This window comes from Phalangium opilio, unplaced genomic scaffold (genome assembly GCF_054372755.1).
Source record: "Phalangium opilio isolate 3A_F unplaced genomic scaffold, DU_Popi_V2 ptg000391l_1, whole genome shotgun sequence".
Classification (NCBI taxonomy): domain Eukaryota; kingdom Metazoa; phylum Arthropoda; class Arachnida; order Opiliones; family Phalangiidae; genus Phalangium; species Phalangium opilio.
The window spans coordinates 1,561,663-1,583,167 of NW_028324235.1; the positions used below are offsets into that span (position 1 = coordinate 1,561,663).

Here is a 21,505-nt window from a genome sequence, read left to right on the forward strand (position 1 = left end):
TCTTCGTTTCTAGGAGATTCTTTCAAAAGCGTCGAAACAAGCGAGTATCGAAATCAGCGTGTCGTAGATATTCGAGAAATGATCCCTGGAACCGGGTCGAGTTACGGGACGTATTTACCGACTAAGAAAGGGTTCAACGCCAATTTCGAGGTGTGGGAATCCCTGCTAAATCAGTGCGAGCGAATTATAGTATTTTTGAGCGAGTCCGAAAGGATTTACAAAGTAATTCAACGAAACGTTATGTCGCAACTGAGAAAAATTATAAAAGAAATAACATGCACCGGGTGCGAAGTCGATCACCCATCTCAACTGAAACATCAGTGTTTACTCCCGGACTGGTCGTCTCGAGTAAGGGAAAAGTACTTCGACGCCGTGAAAAGGATCAATTATCACGAGGTGCACGATGAATTCTTAAATAAAACATTTCTAAGCGTGAATTTTTGTAAAGGAATGCTAAACGATATTATTTGTAACTCGAAAGAAAATTTATTATAAATGAAATAAATGAAAAGAAAACGATAACATTTGTGGTATTGATTCCGAACAAATCGGTCGTTCAATATGAGTGACGTCGATATAAGGCTACATCATCCATTTAACGGAATTATCTCCGGAGCTACCCAATCGGGGAAATCAGTCTTCGTCGCTAAGTTAATAAAGCATATTAATGTTTGCGTCGTTCCACCACCGGAAAGAATTATTTGGTGTTATACGGAATATCAGACCGATTTATTTAATAACGTATTACAACATACACCTTCGGTGGAGTTTTATCAGGGACTCTTAGATACGGAAACACTCGACCCGAATGTTCGAAATTTCGTTATTTTAGACGACTTATTGTGCGAGATAGCGAATAACCAGGAAATGACTAACTTATTTTGTAGGGCACTCATCATCGGAATTCCTCTTTATTTTTAATTATGCAAAATTTATATTATCCGGGGAAACAAATTAGAACGATGAATTTAAATTCGCATTATTTAGTTATTTTCAAATCCCCTCGAGATCAGTCAGCGATCATTCAAATTGCGAAACAAATATCTCCGGGAAATAGTAAATACGTCACGGACGCGTTTAGACAAGCCGTAGCTCGACCATACGGTTATCTCTTTGTCGACTTAAAACCGAACACACTCGATAATTACAGATTACGATCGGGGATTTTACCAGGGCAAGAACACGCTATTTACTTCCCCAAATAAGTCGTTAAGATATGTATATAAATCACTCGACAATTCTTCTGTGATCCATTTCGTTCCGAGCCCTTGACGAGACCCGTTCAAAACTTGAGTAAGAGAATGATAAAAAAGTGTTTTTTTTAAGAGCGTTAAGTAAAGAAACGGTTCTTTTATTTATTATTTTAGAATGCCTGGATTTATCGAAGCCAATTTTTTACGCGCTCGAGGTCAATGGATTGTAAAAGAAATCGCCTTAGTAGTTTCGGAAACGGGCGAGAGTTGGGTCTGGACAATAAAGCCGCCGTATCCATTTAGGGAACTTTCGCTCAAGGATAAAAGGCAATGCGTGTGGTTAACCAAAAACATTTGCGATTTGCGGTGGAGTGAAGGCGATCATGATTATTTTAAGCAAAACGAGATCATCGACGTGATATTGCAGAAGGCTTCGACGTTTTTTACGAAAGGATTAGAAAAGTCGCAATTTTTTTCCAGGTACTTGAACGCGAATGTAATTAACATTGAAGAGTACGGGTGTCCGAAACTTTCGTCAATCAAGCCCAAAACGGATACGTGTGGCACGTTCCATCAAGACTACGACACTTGTCCACTCGTGAAAGCTCATAAAACCGCGAAATGGTTTGCCCAAAGAAATTGTGTCAACACGTGAATTTTCTCAAATTTTTGACCTCGTGCAACCCTCGTCAAAGGAAAGCCGCCATTAAATTCGCTTCTCAAAATGAAATATTAACCTTAATCGAATGTTGTATAAATGTATTGCGAGGTAACGTGAAATTGTCAGAAACTGAAAGGACTCGATTAAAGAAACACTGTTCGGTATTACGTCAACTGTCCAGGAAATTACCTACCGCGAGAAGAAGGGAAATTCTCAGGCAAAAAGGCGGTTTCCTTCCTTTGTTAATTCCAGGAATTCTACCGATTCTAAGTTTGGCGGCTGGAGCCGTCATTAGTAAAGCTATTAAGAACTAAACCATGGCCAAGAAGATGATTTTAGTACCGGAGGACGTTTTGAAAAGACTTCAATCAAATCCCCGAGTAACGTCCGAAAAAAACCTGATAAAACCGAATGTAGATACAACTCTTGAACTGCAAAATGATCCTAGCGAGGTTATGAATCGACGAAATTTACATAACACCGACAAAATAAGGATTTATACTCACAAATTACAGCAACGAATAAATCGAAACGTTAAACGGAATATTAACAAATTAAAGACTAAAAATTGGGAAAGCGATATAGCCGCGGTAATCCCGTCCTATATTCTTAGCAAAGCGATGACTTTGTATAAGTTTCTAGCACGTTCACCTGGCTTCGAGGTCACGGAAGAGGGCGAATTAATCTATGGCGGACGTCCCATAAACGGTTCTCATATCATAGATTTATTAATTTACGCAGTACCGGGATCTAAAAAGAGTAAGAAGCCCTTAGGATCAGACGAATTTTACGAGTACCTGGCTAGTGTAAACGTTCCTCGTTCTTTGTACAAATCATCGAACGTTCGTACTCGTCAGTCAACGCGTTACAAAAGTGAAACGAAAAAGATCGACAATGATGACGAATATACTGACGCGGAAGATGATGGAATTATGGCTGGAGAAGGGTTTAAAAAATGGATTGCTTTGTAACATTTGTAAATAAATTTCAAGTATAATTATTTAAATAGCGAGTGTTGGTAGTCATTAGCGTACTGAATGTAGTCATGGGAAGAACGGGTGTAGGACTTCATGGATAAATTAAAGAAACTGTATTATAACGTATCACAAGCGGGATCTTACGGGGGTGTAAAGAATTTATATCGCGCCGCTCGCGCTCGTGGTATAAGAGTAAATTTAAGAGAAGTGGAAGATTTCTTAGAACACGAGGATACGTATACTTTACACAAAGTCGCTAGACGGAAATTTAAAAGAAATCGTACTATAGTTTACGGAATCGACGTACAATGGCAAATAGACTTGGTAGACTTACAAAATTTGAGTCGGTTTAATCGGGGTTACCGATATATATTATGCTGTATCGACGTATTTAGCAAATACGTCTTTGTCGTTGCCACTAAATATAAAAAGGGGGAAACCATGGTAAGAGCCTTGAATAATATTTTAGAATCGGGAAGGAAGCCAAAAACAATCCAAAGTGATCACGGAAATGAATTTGTTTGCTCGGCTGTGCAAAAACGATTACGTCATTTGGGAATAAAATTTTTCGCCACGTATTCCGAAACAAAGGCGTCGGTAGTAGAACGTTTCAATCGTACTTTAAAAGAGCGTATGTTTCGATACTTCACCGAAAATAATACTAGAAATTATATCGACGTTTTGAAGGATTTAGTTGACGCTTATAACAACAGTTATCATAGATCTATAAAATGTAAACCAATTGACGTAACACCACAGAATTCCGGTGAAATTTGGAAGAATTTATACGGTGATATAGATTTTTCAACTCCAATTTCTTATCCTTTGGAAATCGGGGACATTGTTCGAATTAGCAAGAACAAAAAGACGTTCGAGAAGGGTTATTTACCCAATTGGAGTGAGGAATTATTTCGAGTAACAGAAAGATTACCGCGAAAGCCGCCGGTATATAAGTTGGAGGATTTAAATTCCGAACCCATTTTGGGTGTTTTCTACGAAGAGGAAATACAAAAAGTCGGAAAGGACCTGGAAAACAGTCTATTTAAGATAGAAAAAATTTTGAAGGAAAGGCGTTGTTCTGACGGTACAATTGAAAAATTCGTACGCTGGAAAGGTTATCCAGCTTCCTTCGATAGTTGGGTGAGAGAGATAGTGATAAAATCATGAGTTTCTACATTACTTTACCATCCGATTCTTCAATGGGCTATTTCCCCGACAATCGGATTAGTCGGTTTCGTACGTATTTACCGGAAACTGTTAATTTAAACGGCCCTTACGAAGTCGGGCTAGCCGAAATAAGTTATCCTAGAACTTGGAGCAATATCAAGGAAGACGCTGTACTATCGTTAGTAAAGAAGAATCAATTCGTGACGGAAATAAAATTACAGAAAGGATATTACGATACGATAACAGCGTTGATACATTATCTTAATTCCGAAGTAGAGAAAGCTATATCTTTATCGAAAAGTAGTACTGATAAAAAGGTGGTGATATTTGAATATTTTCCGTACAAACATCGGGTCTCAGTCACTTTGAAGAAGGACTACACAGTTATCTTATCGGGGTTCTTGGCAATTACACTCGGTTTTGCGAGAGAAATGGTTGAAGATTTTAGTATCACCGATTATTATCTTGGAGATTTTACGGTCGATTTGAATGTCGGTATGCATTCATTGTTCATTTACTCCGACATTGTGGAAAATCGAATTGTAGGTGATGTTAGTTCCCCTCTACTTCGAATTGTGAGTGTACAAGGAAAAGACGGTGATACTGTAGATAAAGACTTCATACGTCCTCATTATATCCCCGTCGCTAGTAATTCTTTTCACACAATAGATATAAGTATTACTAGCGAATTGGGAGTTCCTGTTCAATTCGAACGAGGTAAAGTTCACGTCACGCTACATTTCAGACCGAGAAGAATATGGACTTCGTTATAAGTATACGGTAAGAGCTACTACCATCTTCATTTGATAAGAAGATATTGAGAGAGTCGAGTCATGGCGATGGATTACGAGAGATATTACTTAAATCAAGCACATTTTGGTTCGAAATATAATCCGGAGTATGAAAATTATTATACTTTTCAAGCCGGAAACGGAAGTATTCCATTTTATCGCGGTGTTCCGGCGCAACGCGGATACGGGTTAGCTAACATAGTAGCCTCGGCATTTAGACGCGTTTTCCCACTGTTTAAAAAGGGAGCGATTTTTCTTGGAAAAAAAATTTTAAATACCGGCGCGAAAGTAGCTACAGATGTCGCTAGCCTTGTTCCGTTGAAAAGCGCGAGTAGGTGTATAATAGGCCTAGTGAGGACCCTCCAGCCTGGAGGATCTGGTTTTGACCATATTGTTTTTTAGTACTGCTCAAAGGGGGAGGATAGATAGGAAATTTTCGAAATTTTTCGGGGTTTGGAATATGTCCGGCTCATCTTGTTTGATTCCGAAGCTTCTTTAAAGCCGGGGAAAGACGATAAGATAAGACAAATCCTATACGCAGTTTGCACGAATTCGAATCGCGCGGTGGAATTTAATATGGTCTTGTGCGTCTTGTTTATCGAACTGATAAACGCGTAGATATTATTATTTTAGTCCGAGCGAATTTTGACTCTTGTCATTCGTAGATAAGATAAGGGAGAAAGTTTAGATTATGAGAAAATTCTAGAAGTTCCAAACTACGCGACTAATTTTAAACCATATGCTAGAAAACCTCTTTAGAAATATTTAATTTATTTTGGAAGTTTTAATTACCACGGAATATCGCGTCAGCCGCGGAATAAGTGACATTCAACGGTTTGCGGGATCTATTTTCAAGAGTTCAACGACATTTCAACATCAAAAAAGGTAATGCGTGAGTTTGTTTTACGGGAGAGGACGTTATTCAATTTTTGTTCATACTCAATTTGACTGAAACAAAGAACCTATTTGGTGATAGTGTACTTACGGAATAAAATCGATGTTTCGAGATTGAAAGAACTTGAATGGAGTTAATTAATCCAACGTATTCTGGAATAATTAGACGCGTAGTAAAGTGATTGAGAAATATGTTTTTCTCGTATATTTATTTTCGAGTGTTTTGTTTTTAGATGAGTAAGGCAGATGACGCATGGAAATTTCCCGGAAATCAATCTTGTGAAATATTTTGTCTGGAAGATTGGTTTATGATTTCGCTTCACTTATACCATCTGACAAAGTGTATGTCGAATTGGTCCTTTTGTTTTCCCGGAATTGATCTGAGAGTGGATAAGGCTTTTTCTATGCTCGGTACATCTTGTTTCAGTCAAGAATAGATAAGACGCTTTCGATGGAATGTTCTAGAATTTCATTTCTCGAGTATAAAAAACCACGTTCTGCATTTTAAATTTCATATTTTTTCATCATCTTGTAAGTGCTAGACCTTTTCTTTTTACTCGCGTTTATTTTTAGTGTGTTTAAAAACTCTAAATTAAAATGTATACCTGTGATATCTGCTCAGCGACTTTTGTAAAGGAATTTAATTTACAACGACATAAAAAATCGGTACACGAAAAACATACGTTCGTTTGCGGTGTGTGCGCGAAATCATATACGCGGAAAACTAATTTAAATCGACACGTCCTAAATGAGCATCCCGGTGATTCGGAGGACGCTTTGTCCGCGCCTTCAACGTCGCGAGGTGTACCGAGGAAACGACGTATATCATCCTCGGACAGCGAGTCGTCATCTCCAAAACGTCTTGCATCGCCCGAGGTAAGCCCCGATGGGAGGAAGTGCGGGCTTTGAGAGACGTCGTTTCCGCTAGCCGGTTGACTCTCGTTGACGTGGAAACCGACCCGGTGAAACTTTTAAATTATTATAAAACATCTATCGAACAAATTATCGCGAATAAATTAAAATTTAAAAAAGGACTAAAATGGTACCTGACCATTCGCGCGCGTTTCACCCGCCCCCTTGGTGAAAATGACGCGGAAGCGGAAACCTTCCCTTACTTCCGGTCAGTTACAAATACCACCATGAGCCCCGAAACTATTTCGGGGCAAATATCTTCGAGCATTCGGAAAATTGATCAATCGATGACCGAGTTCGAAGATATGGGGAGCGGGTGGATTTTAGATAGGATTTTATTTATTCAAATCAATATTATCGCGTACGTGCCTTTGGTCGGGGGAACCTTCATAGAACTTCCGGTGTGCTTGGCGAGAAAAAAGCACTTGTGAACATAAAGACGACCGATGACAAGTGCTTTCTGTGGTGCGTGTTGGCCGCTTTACATCCGGTGCCTAGGGGAAAAAAGTCGAATTTACCGAGGCATTACGCGCGTTTCGAAAATGAATTAGATCTTTGCAGAATAACTTTTCCCTTCGAATTGAACGCGCGCAAAGTAAAAAAATTCGAAGAAGCCAATAATGTCTCGGTGAATATATTCGTCTTCGAGGAAGACTTAGTTCCCGCGAACAAAATTTTCCCATTGTACATCAGCGCCCACAGAGTGGAGGAATCTCGTCAAGTGGATTTACTCCTGCTCACGGAAGGACCTAAAAAACATTTTTGTTTAATCAAAAGTTTAAGTCGCCTCCTAACTGGTTTTTCCAAAAGTCATTGCACTTCGTACTATTGTCGCTATTGCCTTCATCGGTTTGCGGGGTGCAATGCGCAAAGAAACCACGAGAAACACGTCGTCGAATGTAACATCCACGGACCTCAAAAAGTATCGATGCCTGTCGATAAACCAATTTTAAAATTTGAAAAATATAATTGGCAGCAAAAGGTGAGGCTTTTCTTTTTTCCTGGATTTATAATCTACATAATTTAAATCCAATCAATATAATAATATATATAATATTTTAGGTTCCGTGGATTATTTACGCGGATTTTGAAGCGGTTTTGCCCAAAGTTACCACCGCCTTTCCCGATTCTTCGCTGTCTTCTACCACAACGTTAGCTTTACACGTGTCTTGCGGATTTAGCTACGTTGTGGTTGGTCCCGACGGTACGCCGTCCAAACCCGTAACTTATCGGGGAATGGACGCTACCGATAAATTTTTAGACCGGTTGATGGCGGAGGAATCGGTGATTAAAGAAAAGTTGAGCGTTGAGAAACCTCTCCAATTAACAGTCTCGGAGAATCTTGGTTTCTTAACGACAAGAACGTGTTACCTTTGCGGCGAACCGTTTACATTCGACGATAAGAGAGTACGAGATCATGATCACGTAACAGGTAAATATATTTTGTAAATGTTTAAAGCTTAATACCCGAGTTATTTACTTAGCATATTTTGTAGGTCAATTTCTCGGCGCGGCGCATAATTCATGTAATTTGAAGCGCCGAATGCCGCAACATATTCCGGTCGTAATACATAACCTGTCGCGTTACGACGCGCACCTTATTATGCAAAGAATAGGGTTAATTAAAGGACCGGAAATTAAGTGCATTCCCTCGAACTCCGAGACGTACATTTCCTTCGGCCTGGGTTCTTTGCGCTTCGTGGACAGTTTCCGTTTCTTGCCAACTTCCTTGGAAACTCTCGTCGGTAATCTCGTCAAGAGCGGTCGAGATAAATTCAAATGTTTAAACTTCGTGTACCAGCCCGAAGAGGTAGACTTGTTACTCAGGAAACAAGTCTACCCCTACGATTACATGGACGACCCCAAACGCTTCGACGAGACGGAATTGCCTTCGAAAGAAGGGTTTTACAATTCCTTGACCGACGAGTCCGTAACGGAGCTGGACTACGAACACGCGAAGAACGTTTGGAGGAAATTTAACATTCGTACTCTCGGAGATTATCACGACTTGTACGTCACGTCGGATACCTTATTACTGGCCGACGTGTTTCAAGAATTCAGGTCAATTTGTATGGCGTATTACGAGCTAGACAGCGCACACGCCTACACTTTGCCTGGATTTTCCTGGGAATGCGCTTTAAAAATGACAAATGCGAAATTGGACCTGTTCGTGGACAATGATATGCACCTGTTCATCGAGAAAGGGATTCGTGGGGGCGTATCCGTCATAAGTCATAGGCTCGCGACAGCTAACAACAAATACATGTCCGAGTCCTATGACCAGACAAAACCGAGCACGTACATAACGTACCTTGGTAAGTCAAATTTGTAGAAAAAAATGTAGTTTCGTTAGTGTTTTCATGCTATATACTTTCTTCCGTTTTTAGATTGCAATAACTTGTACGGTACGGTTATGTGCGACGCCCTACCGACCCGAAATTTTCGATGGGAGGTGCCTTCTCTCGAATTCACGGAGGCGACTATTTTAAATCACCCCGACGACCACGAGATCGGATATATTTTGGAAGTGGACTTGGACTATCCCGAAAATCTCCACGTTGAACATAATTGATACCCCATGGCTCCGGAAAGGAGGGCCATAAAATCCTGCGAGCTCTCGACGTACACTAAAGAACTTCTGTCTGATTTTGGGATTAAAGAAAAAGACACTTTACCAAAACTCGTCACCGACTTTAATCCCAAAATCAAGTACGTCGTACATTACCGAAACTTGAAATATTACGTACAAAAGGGACTGAAAATCGGTAATGTACACAGGATTTTATCCTTTCGTCAAGAGCCGTGGTTAAAACCGTACATTATGTTCAACACGCAAAAACGTCAAATGGCCGCTAACGAGTTTGAAAAATCGTTTTTCAAACTCTTAATCAATTCGGTGAGAACCTCAATTTTTATAACTAGTAAGCGCGTTTTTCTAACTCTAATATCTCGTTGCAGGTTTTTGGTAAAACGATGGAAAACTTACGCAATCGTATTGATTTCCATCTCGTCCAAACCGAAAAGCGCGCCATTAAGAAAAGTTCAAGTCCCGCCTTCCAAAAATTTTCCATTTTCCACAACGATCTCGTGGGGATTCACATGACCAAAAAGAATCTCATCCTGAATCGTCCCATATATACAGGCTTCTGTGTCCTAGATTTATCCAAGCTCTTGATGTATAAATTTCATTATGACATCATCAAAGCGCAATACAAGGATAAGGCAAAATTACTTTTCACGGATACAGGTAGAAGCGTTTTTCCTATTAATAGATTCGACAAAGTTTAATACTAATTTATCTCATTACAGATAGCCTGACATATCTCGTTGAGACCCCGGACCTGTACGCGGATTTCGCGCTTCACGCTGATAATCACTATGATTTTAGCGATTACCCTCCTAGTCACGCCCTTTACAGCGCCAACAACAAAAAGAAACTCGGCTATTTTAAAGACGAAATGAATGGCGCGATAATAGCCGAGTTTTGCGGTTTAAGGAGCAAAATGTACTCAATGATCAGTGCCACCGGAGCTGAGAAAAAAACCGCTAAGGGCGTTGACAAAAGAACGATTAAAAAGAGCGTGAAGCACTAAGATTATAGGGATTGCCTCGTAAACCGTGCTCGGACGTCGGCGGAAATGAAGCGCATTAAAGCCGGTTTTCACGGGGCGAAAATCGGGGCGAAATCGGGCGAAAACCTGCCGCCACCGAAAAAACTTCGGCGCGCCGAAACGAAAAGTCTCTTTTCGCCGAAGTAGAGTGGAGCTCTAGTTTTTTGGCCGCCGAATATTGTCGCAGCCAATAATAGGGCCGTATGATCGTACGTCACTCGGACGTCGTTTCTCGATCTTTTGGGGGGGTTTTTTGGTAAAATTAAAATGGCGGCCGCGATGAAGTTGAGAATTTCAAAAAAGGATGTAAACAATGAAGATTTTATCGAAGAAGTTCGAAAACATCCATTTCTTTACGATGGAAGTAGTAAAGACTACAAGGATAATGTCAAGAAAGACAATTGTTGGAGATCTATAGGGGAAAAATTTGGGCTATCTAGTAAGTAGTTTTCATTGAGTGAATAGAAATCATATTTCCAACCGCTTCTGGTGTGTCTTTTGAAATTTATGTTGCTAATTAGCTTTGTCTAAAAATAGGAGATGATGCAGCTTCAAAATGGAAGGGTTTGAGAGACAGGTATATGAAAGAGAGAAGGGCTTTCCTTTTGAAACTCAAGAGTGGTAGCGGCTCGAAAGATGTTGTTAAACCTAAATGGAGGCTCTATGTGATTTTGGAAGGGTTCTTGGAAACCTCTGTCGCCCACAGAGAGTATGATTGAAATTTTACATAATTAAAGTGAGATCAAAATTATAATACTATAATTTTAGAACTACGAGTAATTTTGAAGAGCAAGCAATAATAATTGACGAAAGCGAAATTGTCATCCAAGAAAACCAAGATTGTTCTTTGTAGGTTTTTATCTATTTAGCATGTAATCCAGAACTTTAAATAAGAAAATATTTTCAGACATGAAGGAAATCTTTTGAATAATGACCCACAATGTTCAACTTCAAGGTCATCAACCACCGACACTGAATTTAATTGTGGCAAGAGCGTGAGGTCATCTGAAGAAGGAGATACGACGGAAACAGAAGGACCAAAAAAAAAGAAGAAATTACAAGATAATGGAATTAATAAGGAAGTAATAAATATATTGCAAAAAGCAACGTCAAACTTGGAACAACTTATGCCCCAAAACAAATCTCCGGAACACACAGAAAGTTACTATTATTTCCGAAGTGTGGAGAAACGCTTTGAAAAATTAAGCGAAACAGATAAAGCAGATGTGCGTTTTAAGTTTGAACAGATTTTATTTGAAAAGTTTAACCAAAAAGAATAAAAATTAAACTTTTGTCAGTTAATTTTTTCTTTACTTGCGAAACTCGAAAAAAGATAAGGAATTTCAATTATGTATTTATGTTTCCTCTGTTTACGTAAGCGTCTTGCCATTCAACCGCACCTTCATTGCAAAGATAGCTGGCCAGGGTATTTCTTAGTTCTGCGGGTTGTGCTCCATGCCTATTTGCACCCCTGACACCCCCCACCCTAATTGCATTTCCACCAGCTACAATATTTCTCCATCCTCCTCCTATGATGTTACCATTTGCATCTTCAGTATCTGCAAAATTGGGTGGCTTGTATCTTCTTTTATGGGATAAGGTATTGGTCTCGTGGGTCATTAAAAAATTATGCAACACTATGCATGCCTTTACAATCTGGTCTATGTTTTCACATTTTCCTTTTATTGGCTTCCGGAATATTCGCCAACGAGCTGCCATTATACCAAAAGTATTCTCAATAATACGTCGCGCACGGCTCAATCTATAGTTGAATATCTTCTTTTCGTGGCTTAGATCCTTTCCTGGGTATGGTCGTAGTAAGTTTTCTAATAGAGGAAAGGCCTCGTCTCCAACAAAAAAATAAGGGAAATTTATTTGTGAATTGACTAGAGGGCTTGAATGTGGAATATTCAAAGATGCGGGATTGGTTTGAACCCGTGCTCCAAATGAGGTTTTTGAAAAAACACCACCATCACTCTGGCTCCCAAAACTCCCTATGTCCACCATTCGAAAAACGTAGTTCGAGTCGCAAAGGGCCATAAGTATGATACTAAAAGTTCCCTTGTAGTTAAAAAACTTTGAGCCAGAATTTGAAGGGCACTCGATTACTACATGCTTTCCGTCGAGAGCACCCAAGCAATGGGGCAGATTCCAAGTTTTTTCAAATCCTTTAGCTATTTCCAACCAGTCATTTTTAGATTCGGGAAACTTAACGTATGATAGTGACATAATATCCCAAATGGCAGCGCAGGTCTCTTTAATTATATTACTGACAGTTGTTCTGCCCAATCGAAAGGCGAAAGACATACTGACTTGCATGTCACCACTTGCAAGGAACCTGAAATAATTTATACCATTATTAATATCAATTTTATTTTAAATTGATACTGTTGGCAATAAAATACTATATCAGCTATCCATACTTACCGCAGTGTGAGAGCCAGTCTTTCCTCGGCGGAGATGCATTTTCTCATGACAGTATCATTCTTTGAAATTCGATCTTTGATTAAGGTTAATATTTCATTAAATTGTCCAGGAGTCATTCGGAAAAATCTGTTGATCAATTATAAAGTTAATATTGGTTATAAATTTATGATATGTTGCAAATCCTCTTACCTAAAGTGGCTATCCAAATCAGATTCCCTCATTTCTCTGATGAGATTAGAAAAACAGCCTTGTTCTTTTCTCTTTCGAAATATATTTCTCACCCATATGGATTTTTTATACTTGCGATTATTCCTATTTAAAACCTGAGTAGCTAATATTATAACCGCAAGGTTAATAACTCCTAAATTGGCTCTAATTAATGCTTGGCTATTGTTATCCATTTTATTTTTGGAAATATAAATAAATAATCAAGCAGACCATAGGGCAGACTACTGAAAGAAGAGGGGAAAAAACGGGCCAGACATACGGAATTCTCTAAAAATGGAAGTTCAATAAAAAATAAAATGAAGCAGACTAAAGAGCAGACGACAGAAAAGAGGGAGAAAAAAATATTGCTCGCCGAAAAAACGGCTCTGTGAAAACCTCTCGCCGCGGTGATAAGCAAAATTTCGGTGCGTCAAAGCGGAATTTTGCGCCAAATTTCGGTCCCGTGAAAACAAGGCTTTACTAGTCACAAACACGAAGTTTTTTCGGTGCGTCAAGTAAAACAGTGTTTGAATCCATCTGATGACAAGCGTTTCATTCTCCCCGACGGTATTTCGACTCTCGCGTACGGTCACGTTGATATAAGGGAGCAGGATGAGATAATTTAATTATTTTATTTTATTTATTTATTTGTTTATTTATTTATTTATTTGTTTATTTATTTATTTGTTTATTTATTTATTTATTACTTGTAAATAGTTAATTGTAAATACTTGTAAATAGTTAATTGTAAATACTTGTAAATATTTTTTGTAAATACTTAATTGTAACTACTTCTGAGTATTTAAATCAAAATGCATCTAATATTTGTTGTAATTCTATTGAATTTGGAAAAATGTTGCATTAATTGATTTAAAAAGAAAACCAATAAAATGTTTTAAGGTAAAAATTTTATTGAAAACTTTTTCTCCATAAATTCGGAAATCATAAGGTCATTAATATTTGTATTATTGGAAAATTTACTAACGATATCGTACAAATTTATTCCTCGACATCTATTTAAAGTAAAATATACGCAATAACCCCCGCACGTTTTGCTGGTGTTGTTTTGCAGTTGCTTCGAGTTGAAAGTCACGGTTGAACTATTTTTCTCGACAAAATAGTTAAACTGAAAGAAATCCGGTGGGTAACCGAAACTATCGAAGAATTCGCAATTCTTCTTTCTCGAGAAATAAATAACAGTCCAATGTTCACCCGGAGTATTTGCTAACCCCGTATTGACCACGTAAACCGATGGAAAAGAAGTGACGTGACGAGGTAATTTAATAGCCGCAAAGACACCTTGAAAGAAATTTTTGGTCGCGGAATCTTTCTTCAATATTTCAGTTAATTGTAGCGTATCCATAATCTTAGCTCGAATAATCAAAGAAAACCGCGCGATTTTTATCTATTTCAATCAAATTTTGAAACTCGCTATAGTAGATAACGCAAACAGTCTGGGTAAGAGCGTTTTCGAATTTTATCTCTAAACGTACGCTCCCGTTCTTTATCAATTGAAAATGTTCGATGGAATGAGAGAGATCCGGAGTCAAATCGAAAACAAATAAACAATTCCCATTGGGAAACTCTTCTCTTGAAATAAAATTGCCCTCGTCGATATTAAATTGTCCAGTTTGCAGAAACTGATTAATGTACGATCTAATGTACAGATTGTCTTTGAAACTAGGAGATAACGGTTTGTGAGGCACCGAAACCCCGTCAACGTGCAAAGCTATATGATTAACCCCCAAATTTTGAAAATTGAAGGGAGATTTTTTATAATCCCCTAAATACGCGTTCTGATCGAGCAGGCCAATCACAACTTTTTTCGGTTTTTGACCGTTAAATAAGTTGTCTCGAATTGTTATTTTGGATCCTTGAGCGACGGAAAACGAATTGCATTCAGATCGGATAATCGGATATTTCATTGTCCCGCGCTCTACGGCCTTGGAATGAGCCATTAATATTTCATTAATTAGATGAACTTTCCGGATATACAAACACGCCATTTCAAATTTGACTTTGTATTTCACATCGGTATTTGTATGAAGACAAAATTCGTTTGGGTTTTTGGTGAATTTGAACTTTAGGTTCAGCATATTCGGGAGGTACCGCGATTGCTGACAAATGTCCGTATGAACAACACCCATCATATCTATTACGCCATTGGCGGCTATCGCTTTTCTCGACTTAAATCCATCGTTATTGAGGGGGTCGTCGAATTTACCCGCCGTGTCCTTGTAGAAGAGAGAACTCGTTAAGAAACTGGTTTTCGCCGGACCACCAAAAGTTAGCAATGTTTGGATCATGCTTTTGTGAGCGTAATTTTGAGCGGAAGCCGTGACGGATTTCTCGTTCATAAAGACGTGCACTTCGCTAAAGAGCGAGTGCAAAAATAAATTTTCCGGTCCCACAACTTCCTTCGTGTAATCAATGGCTTCACCATCGGCTCTGATAATTTTGGCTTGAACGTGTAAAAGGGTTTTGGAAATATCGATGTAACCTTCGGAATTTCCGGGAATAACGAACGTTATGGTAGCATTTTCGTCTACGTTGGACACCGGATCAAATTCAATCCACTCGCCTCCGATTATGCCAGACTGAGTAAGCGGTACCTCGAATAAATCCAACTCGGAAATCATCAGGACACCCGATTTAGGATGAATCAACGCCATTCCGCGTATTTAACGTTGATCTATTCGTAAAAATGTCGGAATATATAGGACTTGACCTTCTCTTCTTGGCCTTCACGACCGAACTAATCAGTTTCGACTTCTTTCTTTTCTTTTTAAAACCGCTTCCCGTCATCGCCCTTCCGATATCTGACGCGCCTAATTTATTTTTAACTTCATCGCTAAATTGCGAAAGCGTTTCCTTTCCGGCTTCGGTACCTCGCGTTTTCAACGCGCTTTTCAACGGAACACCGCTAGCGACATCTGTAGCTACTTTCGCGCCAGTATTTAAAACTTTTTTCCAAGAAAAATCGCTCCCTTTTTAAACAGTGGGAAAACGCGTCTAAATGCCGAGGCTACTATGTTAGCTAACCCGTATCCGCGTTGCGCCGGAACACCGCGATAAAATGGAATACTTCCGTTTCCGGCTTGAAAAGTATAATAATTTTCATACTCCGGATTATATTTCGAACCAAAATGTGCTTGATTTAAGTAATATCTCTCGTAATCCATCGCCATGACTCGACTCTCTCAATATCTTCTTATCAAATGAAGATGGTAGTAGCTCTTACCGTATACTTATAACGACGTCCATATTCTTCTCGGTCTGAAATGTAGCGTGACGTGAACTTTACCTCGTTCGAATTGAACAGGAACTCCCAATTCGCTACTAATACTTATATCTATTGTGTGAAAAGAATTACTAGCGACGGGGATATAATGAGGACGTATGAAGTCTTTATCTACAGTATCACCGTCTTTTCCTTGTACACTCACAATTCGAAGTAGAGGGGAACTAACGTCACCTACAATTCGATTTTCCTCAATGTCGGAGTAAATGAACAATGAATGCATACCGACATTCAAATCGACCGTAAAATCTCCAAGATAATAATCGGTGATACTAAAATCTTCAACCATTTCTCTCGCAAAACCGAGTGTAATTGCCAAGAACCCCGATAAGATAACTGTGTAGTCCTTCTTCAAAGTGACTGAGACCCGACGTTTGTACGGAAAATATTCAAATATCACCACCTTTTTATCAGTACTACTTTTCGATAAAGATATAGCTTTCTCTACTTCGGAATTAAGATAATGTATCAACGCTGTTATCGTATCGTAATATCCTTTCTGTAATTTTATTTCCGTCACGAATTGATTCTTCTTTACTAACGATAGTACAGCGTCTTCCTTGATATTGCTCCAAGTTCTAGGATAACTTATTTCGGCTAGCCCGACTTCGTAAGGGCCGTTTAAATTAACAGTTTCCGGTAAATACGTACGAAACCGACTAATCCGATTGTCGGGGAAATAGCCCATTGAAGAATCGGATGGTAAAGTAATGTAGAAACTCATGATTTTATCACTATCTCTCTCACCCAACTATCGAAGGAAGCTGGATAACCTTTCCAGCGTACGAATTTTTCAATTGTACCGTCAGAACAACGCCTTTCCTTCAAAATTTTTTCTATCTTAAATAGACTTTTTTCCAGGTCCTTTCCGACTTTTTGTATTTCCTCTTCGTAGAAAACACCCAAAATGGGTTCGGAATTTAAATCCTCCAACTTATATACCGGCGGCTTTCGCGGTAATCTTTCTGTTACTCGAAATAATTCCTCACTCCAATTGGGTAAATAACCCTTCTCGAACGTCTTTTTGTTCTTGCTAATTCGTACAATGTCCCCGATTTCCAAAGGATAAGAAATTGGAGGTGAAAAATCTATATCACCGTATAAATTCTTCCAAATTTCACCGGAATTCTGTGGTGTTACGTCAATTGGTTTACATTTTATAGATCTATGATAACTGTTGTTATAAGCGTCAACTAAATCCTTCAAAACGTCGATATAATTTCTAGTATTATTTTCGGTGAAGTATCGAAACATACGCTCTTTTAAAGTACGATTCAAACGTTCTACTACCGACGCCTTTGTTTCGGAATACGTGGCGAAAAATTTTATTCCCAAATGACGTAGTCGTTTTTGCACAGCCGAGCAAACAAATTCATTTCCGTGATCACTTTGGATTGTTTTCGGCTTCCTTCCCGATTCTAAAATATTATTCAAGGCTCTTACCATGGTTTCCCCCTTTTTATCTTTAGTGGCAACGACAAAGACGTATTTGCTAAATACGTCGATACAGCATAATATATATCGGTAACCCCGATTAAACCGACTCAAATTTTGTAAGTCTACCAAGTCTATTTGCCATTGTACGTCGATTCCGTAAACTATAGTACGATTTCTTTTAAATTTCCGTCTAGCGACTTTGTGTAAAGTATACGTATCCTCGTGTTCTAAGAAATCTTCCACTTCTCTTAAATTTACTCTTATACCACGAGCGCGAGCGGCGCGATATAAATTCTTTACACCCCCGTAAGATCCCGCTTGTGATACGTTATAATACAGTTTCTTTAATTTATCCATGAAGTCCTACACCCGTTCTTCCCATGACTACATTCAGTACGCTAATGACTACCAACACTCGCTATTTAAATAATTATACTTGAAATTTATTTACAAATGTTACAAAACAATCCATTTTTTAAACCCTTCTCCAGCCATAATTCCATCATCTTCCGCGTCAGTATATTCGTCATCATTGTCGATCTTTTTCGTTTCACTTTTGTAACGCGTTGACTGACGAGTACGAACGTTCGATGATTTGTACAAAGAACGAGGAACGTTTACACTAGCCAGGTACTCGTAAAATTCATCTGATCCGAAGGGCTTCTTACTCTTTTTAGATCCCGGTACTGCGTAAATTAATAAATCTATGATATGAGAACCGTTTATGGGACGTCCGCCATAGATTAATTCGCCCTCTTCCGTGACCTCGAAGCCAGGTGAACGTGCTAGAAACTTATACAAAGTCATCGCTTTGCTAAGAATATAGGACGGGATTACCGTGGCTATATCGCTTTCCCAATTTTTAGTCTTTAATTTGTTAATATTCCGTTTAACGTTTCGATTTATTCGTTGCTGTAATTTGTGAGTATAAATCCTTATTTTGTCGGTGTTATGTAAATTTCGTCGATTCATAACCTCGCTAGGATCATTTTGCAGTTCAAGAGTTGTATCTACATTCGGTTTTATCAGGTTTTTTTCGGACGTTACTCGGGGATTTGATTGAAGTCTTTTCAAAACGTCCTCCGGTACTAAAATCATCTTCTTGGCCATGGGTTAGTTCTTAATAGCTTTACTAATGGCGGCTCCAGCCGCTGAACTGAGAATCGATAGAATTCCTGGAATTAACAAAGGAAGGAAACCGCCTTTTTGCCTGAGAATTTCCCTTCTTCTCGCGGTAGGTAACTTCCTGGACAGTTGACGTAATACCGAACAGTGTTTATTTAATCGAGTCCTTTCAGTTTCTGACAATTTCACGTTACCTCGCAATACATTTATACAACATTCGATTAAGGTTAATATTTCATTTTGAGAAGCGAATTTAATGGCGGCTTTCCTTTGACGAGGGTTGCACGAGGTCAAAAATTTGAGAAAAATCACGTGTTGACACAATTTCTTTGGGCAAACCATTTCGCGGTTTTATGAGCTTTCACGAGTGGACAAGTGTCGTAGTCTTGATGGAACGTGCCACACGTATCCGTTTTGAGCTTGATTGACGAAAGTTTCGGACACCCGTACTCTTCAATGTTAATTACATTGGCGTTCAAGTACCTGGAAAAAAATTGCGACTTTTTTAATCCTTTCGTAAAAAACGTCGAAGCCTTCTGCAAGATCACGTCGATGATCTCGTTTTGCTTAAAATAATCATGATCGCCTTCACTCCACCGCAAATCGCAAATGTTTTTGGTTAACCACACGCATTGCCTTTTATCCTTGAGCGAAAGTTCCTTAAATGGATACGGCGGCTTTATTGTCCAGACCCAACTCTCGCCCGTTTCCGAAACTACTAAGGCGATTTCTTTTACAATCCATTGACCTCGAGCGCGTAAAAAATTGGCTTCGATAAATCCAGGCATTCTAAAATAATAAATAAAAGAACCGTTTCTTTACTACAACGCTCTTAAAAACAAACACTTTTTTATCATTCTCTTACTCAAGTTTTGAACGGGTCTCGTCAAGGGCTCGGAACGAAATGGATCACAGAAGAATTGTCGAGTGATTTATATACATATCTTAACGACTTATTTGGGGAAGTAAATAGCGTGTTCTTCCCCTGGTAAAATCCCCGATCGTAATCTGTAATTATCGAGTGTGTTCGGTTTTAAGCCGACAAAGAGATAACCGTATGGTCGAGCTACGGCTTGTCTAAACGCGTCCGTGACGTATTTACTATTTCCCGGAGATATTTGTTTCGCAATTTGAATGATCGCTGACTGATCTCGAGGGGATTTGAAAATAACTAAATAATGCGAATTTAAATTCATCGTTCTAATTTGTTTCCCCGGATAATATAAATTTTGCATAATTAAAAATAAAGAGGAATTCCGATGATGAGTGCCCCTACAAAATAAGTTAGTCATTTCCTGGTTATTCGCTATCTCGCACAATAAGTCGTCTAAAATAACGAAATTTCGAACATTCGGGTCGAGTGTTTCCGTATCTAACAGTCCCTGATAAAACTCCACCGAAGGTGTATGTTGTAATACGTTATTAAATAAATCGGCCTGATATTCCGTATAACACCAAATAATTCTTTCCGGTGGTGGGACGACGCAAACATTAATATGCTTTATTAACTTAGCGACGAAGACAGATTTCCCCGATTGGGTAGCTCCGGAGATAATTCCGTTAAATGGATGATGTAGCCTTATATCGACGTCACTCATATTGAACGACCGATTTGTTCGGAATCAATACCACAAATGTTATCGTTTTCTTTTCATTTATTTCATTTATAATAAATTTTCTTTCGAGTTACAAATAATATCGTTTAGCATTCCTTTACAAAAATTCACGCTTAGAAATGTTTTATTTAAGAATTCATCGTGCACCTCGTGATAATCGATCCTTTTCACGGCGTCAAAGTACTTTTCCCTTACTCGAGACGACCAGTCCGGGAGTAAACACTGATGTTTCAGTTGAGATGGGTGATCGACTTCGCACCCGGTGCATGTTATTTCTTTTATAATTTTTCTCAGTTGCGACATAACGTTTCGTTGAATTACTTTGTAAATCCTTTCGGACTCGCTCAAAAATACTATAATTCGCTCGCACTGATTTAGCAGGGATTCCCACACCTCGAAATTGGCGTTGAACCCTTTCTTAGTCGGTAAATACGTCCCGTAACTCGACCCGGTTCCAGGGATCATTTCTCGAATATCTACGACACGCTGATTTCGATACTCGCTTGTTTCGACGCGTTTGAAAGAATCTCCTAGAAACGAAGAAATTGGGGAGGTCTCTTCGTTCTTCAAAAACGACGTGATTGCATTTCTATTATTCCAAAGTTCTTCGAATTCCGTTTGCGACAAAGTAATACCGGAAGTCCCGTCGATAAATCCTAATCGAACCCGACGGTCCGGAGTGATTGTCGCGATCTTTTTACGAGAGAGTTGGAATACCCCACCTTCAACCCTAAAAACGTCAAGATTTAAAAAAATCTCTCCCAAACTTATAAAGTAAAAATAAGGGACTTACATGGTGAAACAATCTTTCTCGATCCTTTTCCGGGAGACGAATGATCTTCCGACCCGCGGTTAGCGGGTTTTATACTGATTCTTATCTACCCCACATCATCGTAACGCGGATTTCCCGACACGTCACAGTCACATGCGTTACTTCTGGTTTTGGTTCGCGTTATAATTACCTCATGGAATTTCCCCATCCATTTCGAAAACAAAACACTCGACCTCTACCCTCTGTCATGAACTCTTGAAAATAGATCCCGCAAACCGTTGAATGTCACTTATTCCGCGGCTGACGCGATATTCCGTGGTAATTAAAACTTCCAAAATAAATTAAATATTTCTAAAGAGGTTTTCTAGCATATGGTTTAAAATTAGTCGCGTAGTTTGGAACTTCTAGAATTTT

General features: G+C 38.9%; 7 protein-coding genes and 1 long non-coding RNA gene across 10 annotated transcripts; 5 read left to right on the plus strand and 3 right to left on the minus strand.

The window, feature by feature from the left end:
- The first annotated feature begins 2,924 nt into the window (after positions 1–2,924).
- On the plus strand, positions 2,925–3,998 carry LOC149594068 (SCAN domain-containing protein 3-like). Its single transcript, XM_089861610.1, has one exon. The coding sequence runs from the start codon at positions 2,925–2,927 to the stop codon at positions 3,996–3,998; it is 1,074 nt and encodes a 357-aa protein (XP_089717736.1).
- A 1,456-nt stretch (positions 3,999–5,454) lies between these two features.
- LOC149594069 (uncharacterized) lies at positions 5,455–6,566 on the plus strand. The gene is made up of 3 exons (XR_016379495.1): positions 5,455–5,674; positions 5,766–6,214; positions 6,306–6,566. It is a non-coding gene; the product is annotated as an uncharacterized LOC149594069 (long non-coding RNA).
- A 78-nt stretch (positions 6,567–6,644) lies between these two features.
- Positions 6,645–9,214, plus strand: LOC149594070 (uncharacterized). Of its 3 annotated transcripts, none has more exons than XM_089861618.1 (4): positions 6,645–7,509; positions 7,747–8,027; positions 8,080–8,910; positions 8,983–9,214. In XM_089861618.1, the coding sequence occupies exons 2-4, from the start codon at positions 7,832–7,834 to the stop codon at positions 9,165–9,167; spliced, it is 1,212 nt and encodes a 403-aa protein (XP_089717744.1). In that variant the 5' UTR covers positions 6,645–7,509; positions 7,747–7,831; the 3' UTR covers positions 9,168–9,214. The 3 variants fall into 3 exon arrangements, with proteins under 3 accessions (XP_089717744.1, XP_089717742.1, XP_089717743.1); XM_089861616.1 differs by having other exon boundaries at positions 6,646–7,577; positions 7,658–8,027; XM_089861617.1 differs by having other exon boundaries at positions 6,647–7,577; positions 7,658–8,027; positions 8,092–8,910.
- Positions 9,174–10,217, plus strand: LOC149594071 (uncharacterized). Its single transcript, XM_089861619.1, has 3 exons — positions 9,174–9,491; positions 9,554–9,842; positions 9,905–10,217. The coding sequence occupies exons 1-3, from the start codon at positions 9,174–9,176 to the stop codon at positions 10,186–10,188; spliced, it is 891 nt and encodes a 296-aa protein (XP_089717745.1). The 3' UTR covers positions 10,189–10,217.
- A 63-nt stretch (positions 10,218–10,280) lies between these two features.
- LOC149594072 (uncharacterized) lies at positions 10,281–11,654 on the plus strand. The gene is made up of 4 exons (XM_089861620.1): positions 10,281–10,645; positions 10,744–10,915; positions 10,975–11,055; positions 11,114–11,654. The coding sequence occupies exons 1-4, from the start codon at positions 10,474–10,476 to the stop codon at positions 11,484–11,486; spliced, it is 798 nt and encodes a 265-aa protein (XP_089717746.1). The 5' UTR covers positions 10,281–10,473; the 3' UTR covers positions 11,487–11,654.
- Positions 11,655–14,207: 2,553 nt separating this feature from the next.
- Positions 14,208–15,512, minus strand: LOC149594073 (uncharacterized protein F54H12.2-like). Its single transcript, XM_089861611.1, has one exon. The coding sequence runs from the start codon at positions 15,510–15,512 to the stop codon at positions 14,208–14,210; it is 1,305 nt and encodes a 434-aa protein (XP_089717737.1).
- Positions 15,513–16,861: 1,349 nt separating this feature from the next.
- On the minus strand, positions 16,862–17,935 carry LOC149594074 (SCAN domain-containing protein 3-like). Its single transcript, XM_089861621.1, has one exon. The coding sequence runs from the start codon at positions 17,933–17,935 to the stop codon at positions 16,862–16,864; it is 1,074 nt and encodes a 357-aa protein (XP_089717747.1).
- Positions 17,936–20,340: 2,405 nt separating this feature from the next.
- On the minus strand, positions 20,341–21,374 carry LOC149594075 (uncharacterized). Its single transcript, XM_089861586.1, has 2 exons — positions 21,113–21,374; positions 20,341–21,049 (listed from the first exon to the last, which is right to left on the minus strand). Coding segments are annotated over exons 1-2 (684 nt in total). The 5' UTR covers positions 21,115–21,374; the 3' UTR covers positions 20,341–20,367.
- Between the last annotated feature and the right edge of the window lie 131 nt (positions 21,375–21,505).

Excerpts from the sequence above, each read along its gene's own strand:
- LOC149594068 (XM_089861610.1), top strand. The coding sequence starts at position 2,925 with ATGGATAAATTAAAGAAACTGTATTATAACGTATCACAAGCGGGATCT.
- LOC149594070 (XM_089861616.1), top strand. The coding sequence starts at position 7,524 with ATGCCTGTCGATAAACCAATTTTAAAATTTGAAAAATATAATTGGCAG. Across the intron at positions 7,578-7,657 it reads AATATAATTGGCAGCAAAAG|GTTCCGTGGATTATTTACGC; the intron begins GTGAGGCTTTTC and ends ATAATATTTTAG. Across the intron at positions 8,911-8,982 it reads CACGTACATAACGTACCTTG|ATTGCAATAACTTGTACGGT; the intron begins GTAAGTCAAATT and ends TTCCGTTTTTAG.
- LOC149594071 (XM_089861619.1), top strand. The coding sequence starts at position 9,174 with ATGGCTCCGGAAAGGAGGGCCATAAAATCCTGCGAGCTCTCGACGTAC. Across the intron at positions 9,492-9,553 it reads TCAAACTCTTAATCAATTCG|GTTTTTGGTAAAACGATGGA; the intron begins GTGAGAACCTCA and ends ATCTCGTTGCAG. Across the intron at positions 9,843-9,904 it reads ATTACTTTTCACGGATACAG|ATAGCCTGACATATCTCGTT; the intron begins GTAGAAGCGTTT and ends ATCTCATTACAG.
- LOC149594072 (XM_089861620.1), top strand. The coding sequence starts at position 10,474 with ATGGCGGCCGCGATGAAGTTGAGAATTTCAAAAAAGGATGTAAACAAT. Across the intron at positions 10,646-10,743 it reads GGAAAAATTTGGGCTATCTA|GAGATGATGCAGCTTCAAAA; the intron begins GTAAGTAGTTTT and ends GTCTAAAAATAG. Across the intron at positions 11,056-11,113 it reads GAAAACCAAGATTGTTCTTT|ACATGAAGGAAATCTTTTGA; the intron begins GTAGGTTTTTAT and ends AAATATTTTCAG.
- LOC149594073 (XM_089861611.1), bottom strand. The coding sequence starts at position 15,512 with ATGGCGTTGATTCATCCTAAATCGGGTGTCCTGATGATTTCCGAGTTG.
- LOC149594074 (XM_089861621.1), bottom strand. The coding sequence starts at position 17,935 with ATGGATAAATTAAAGAAACTGTATTATAACGTATCACAAGCGGGATCT.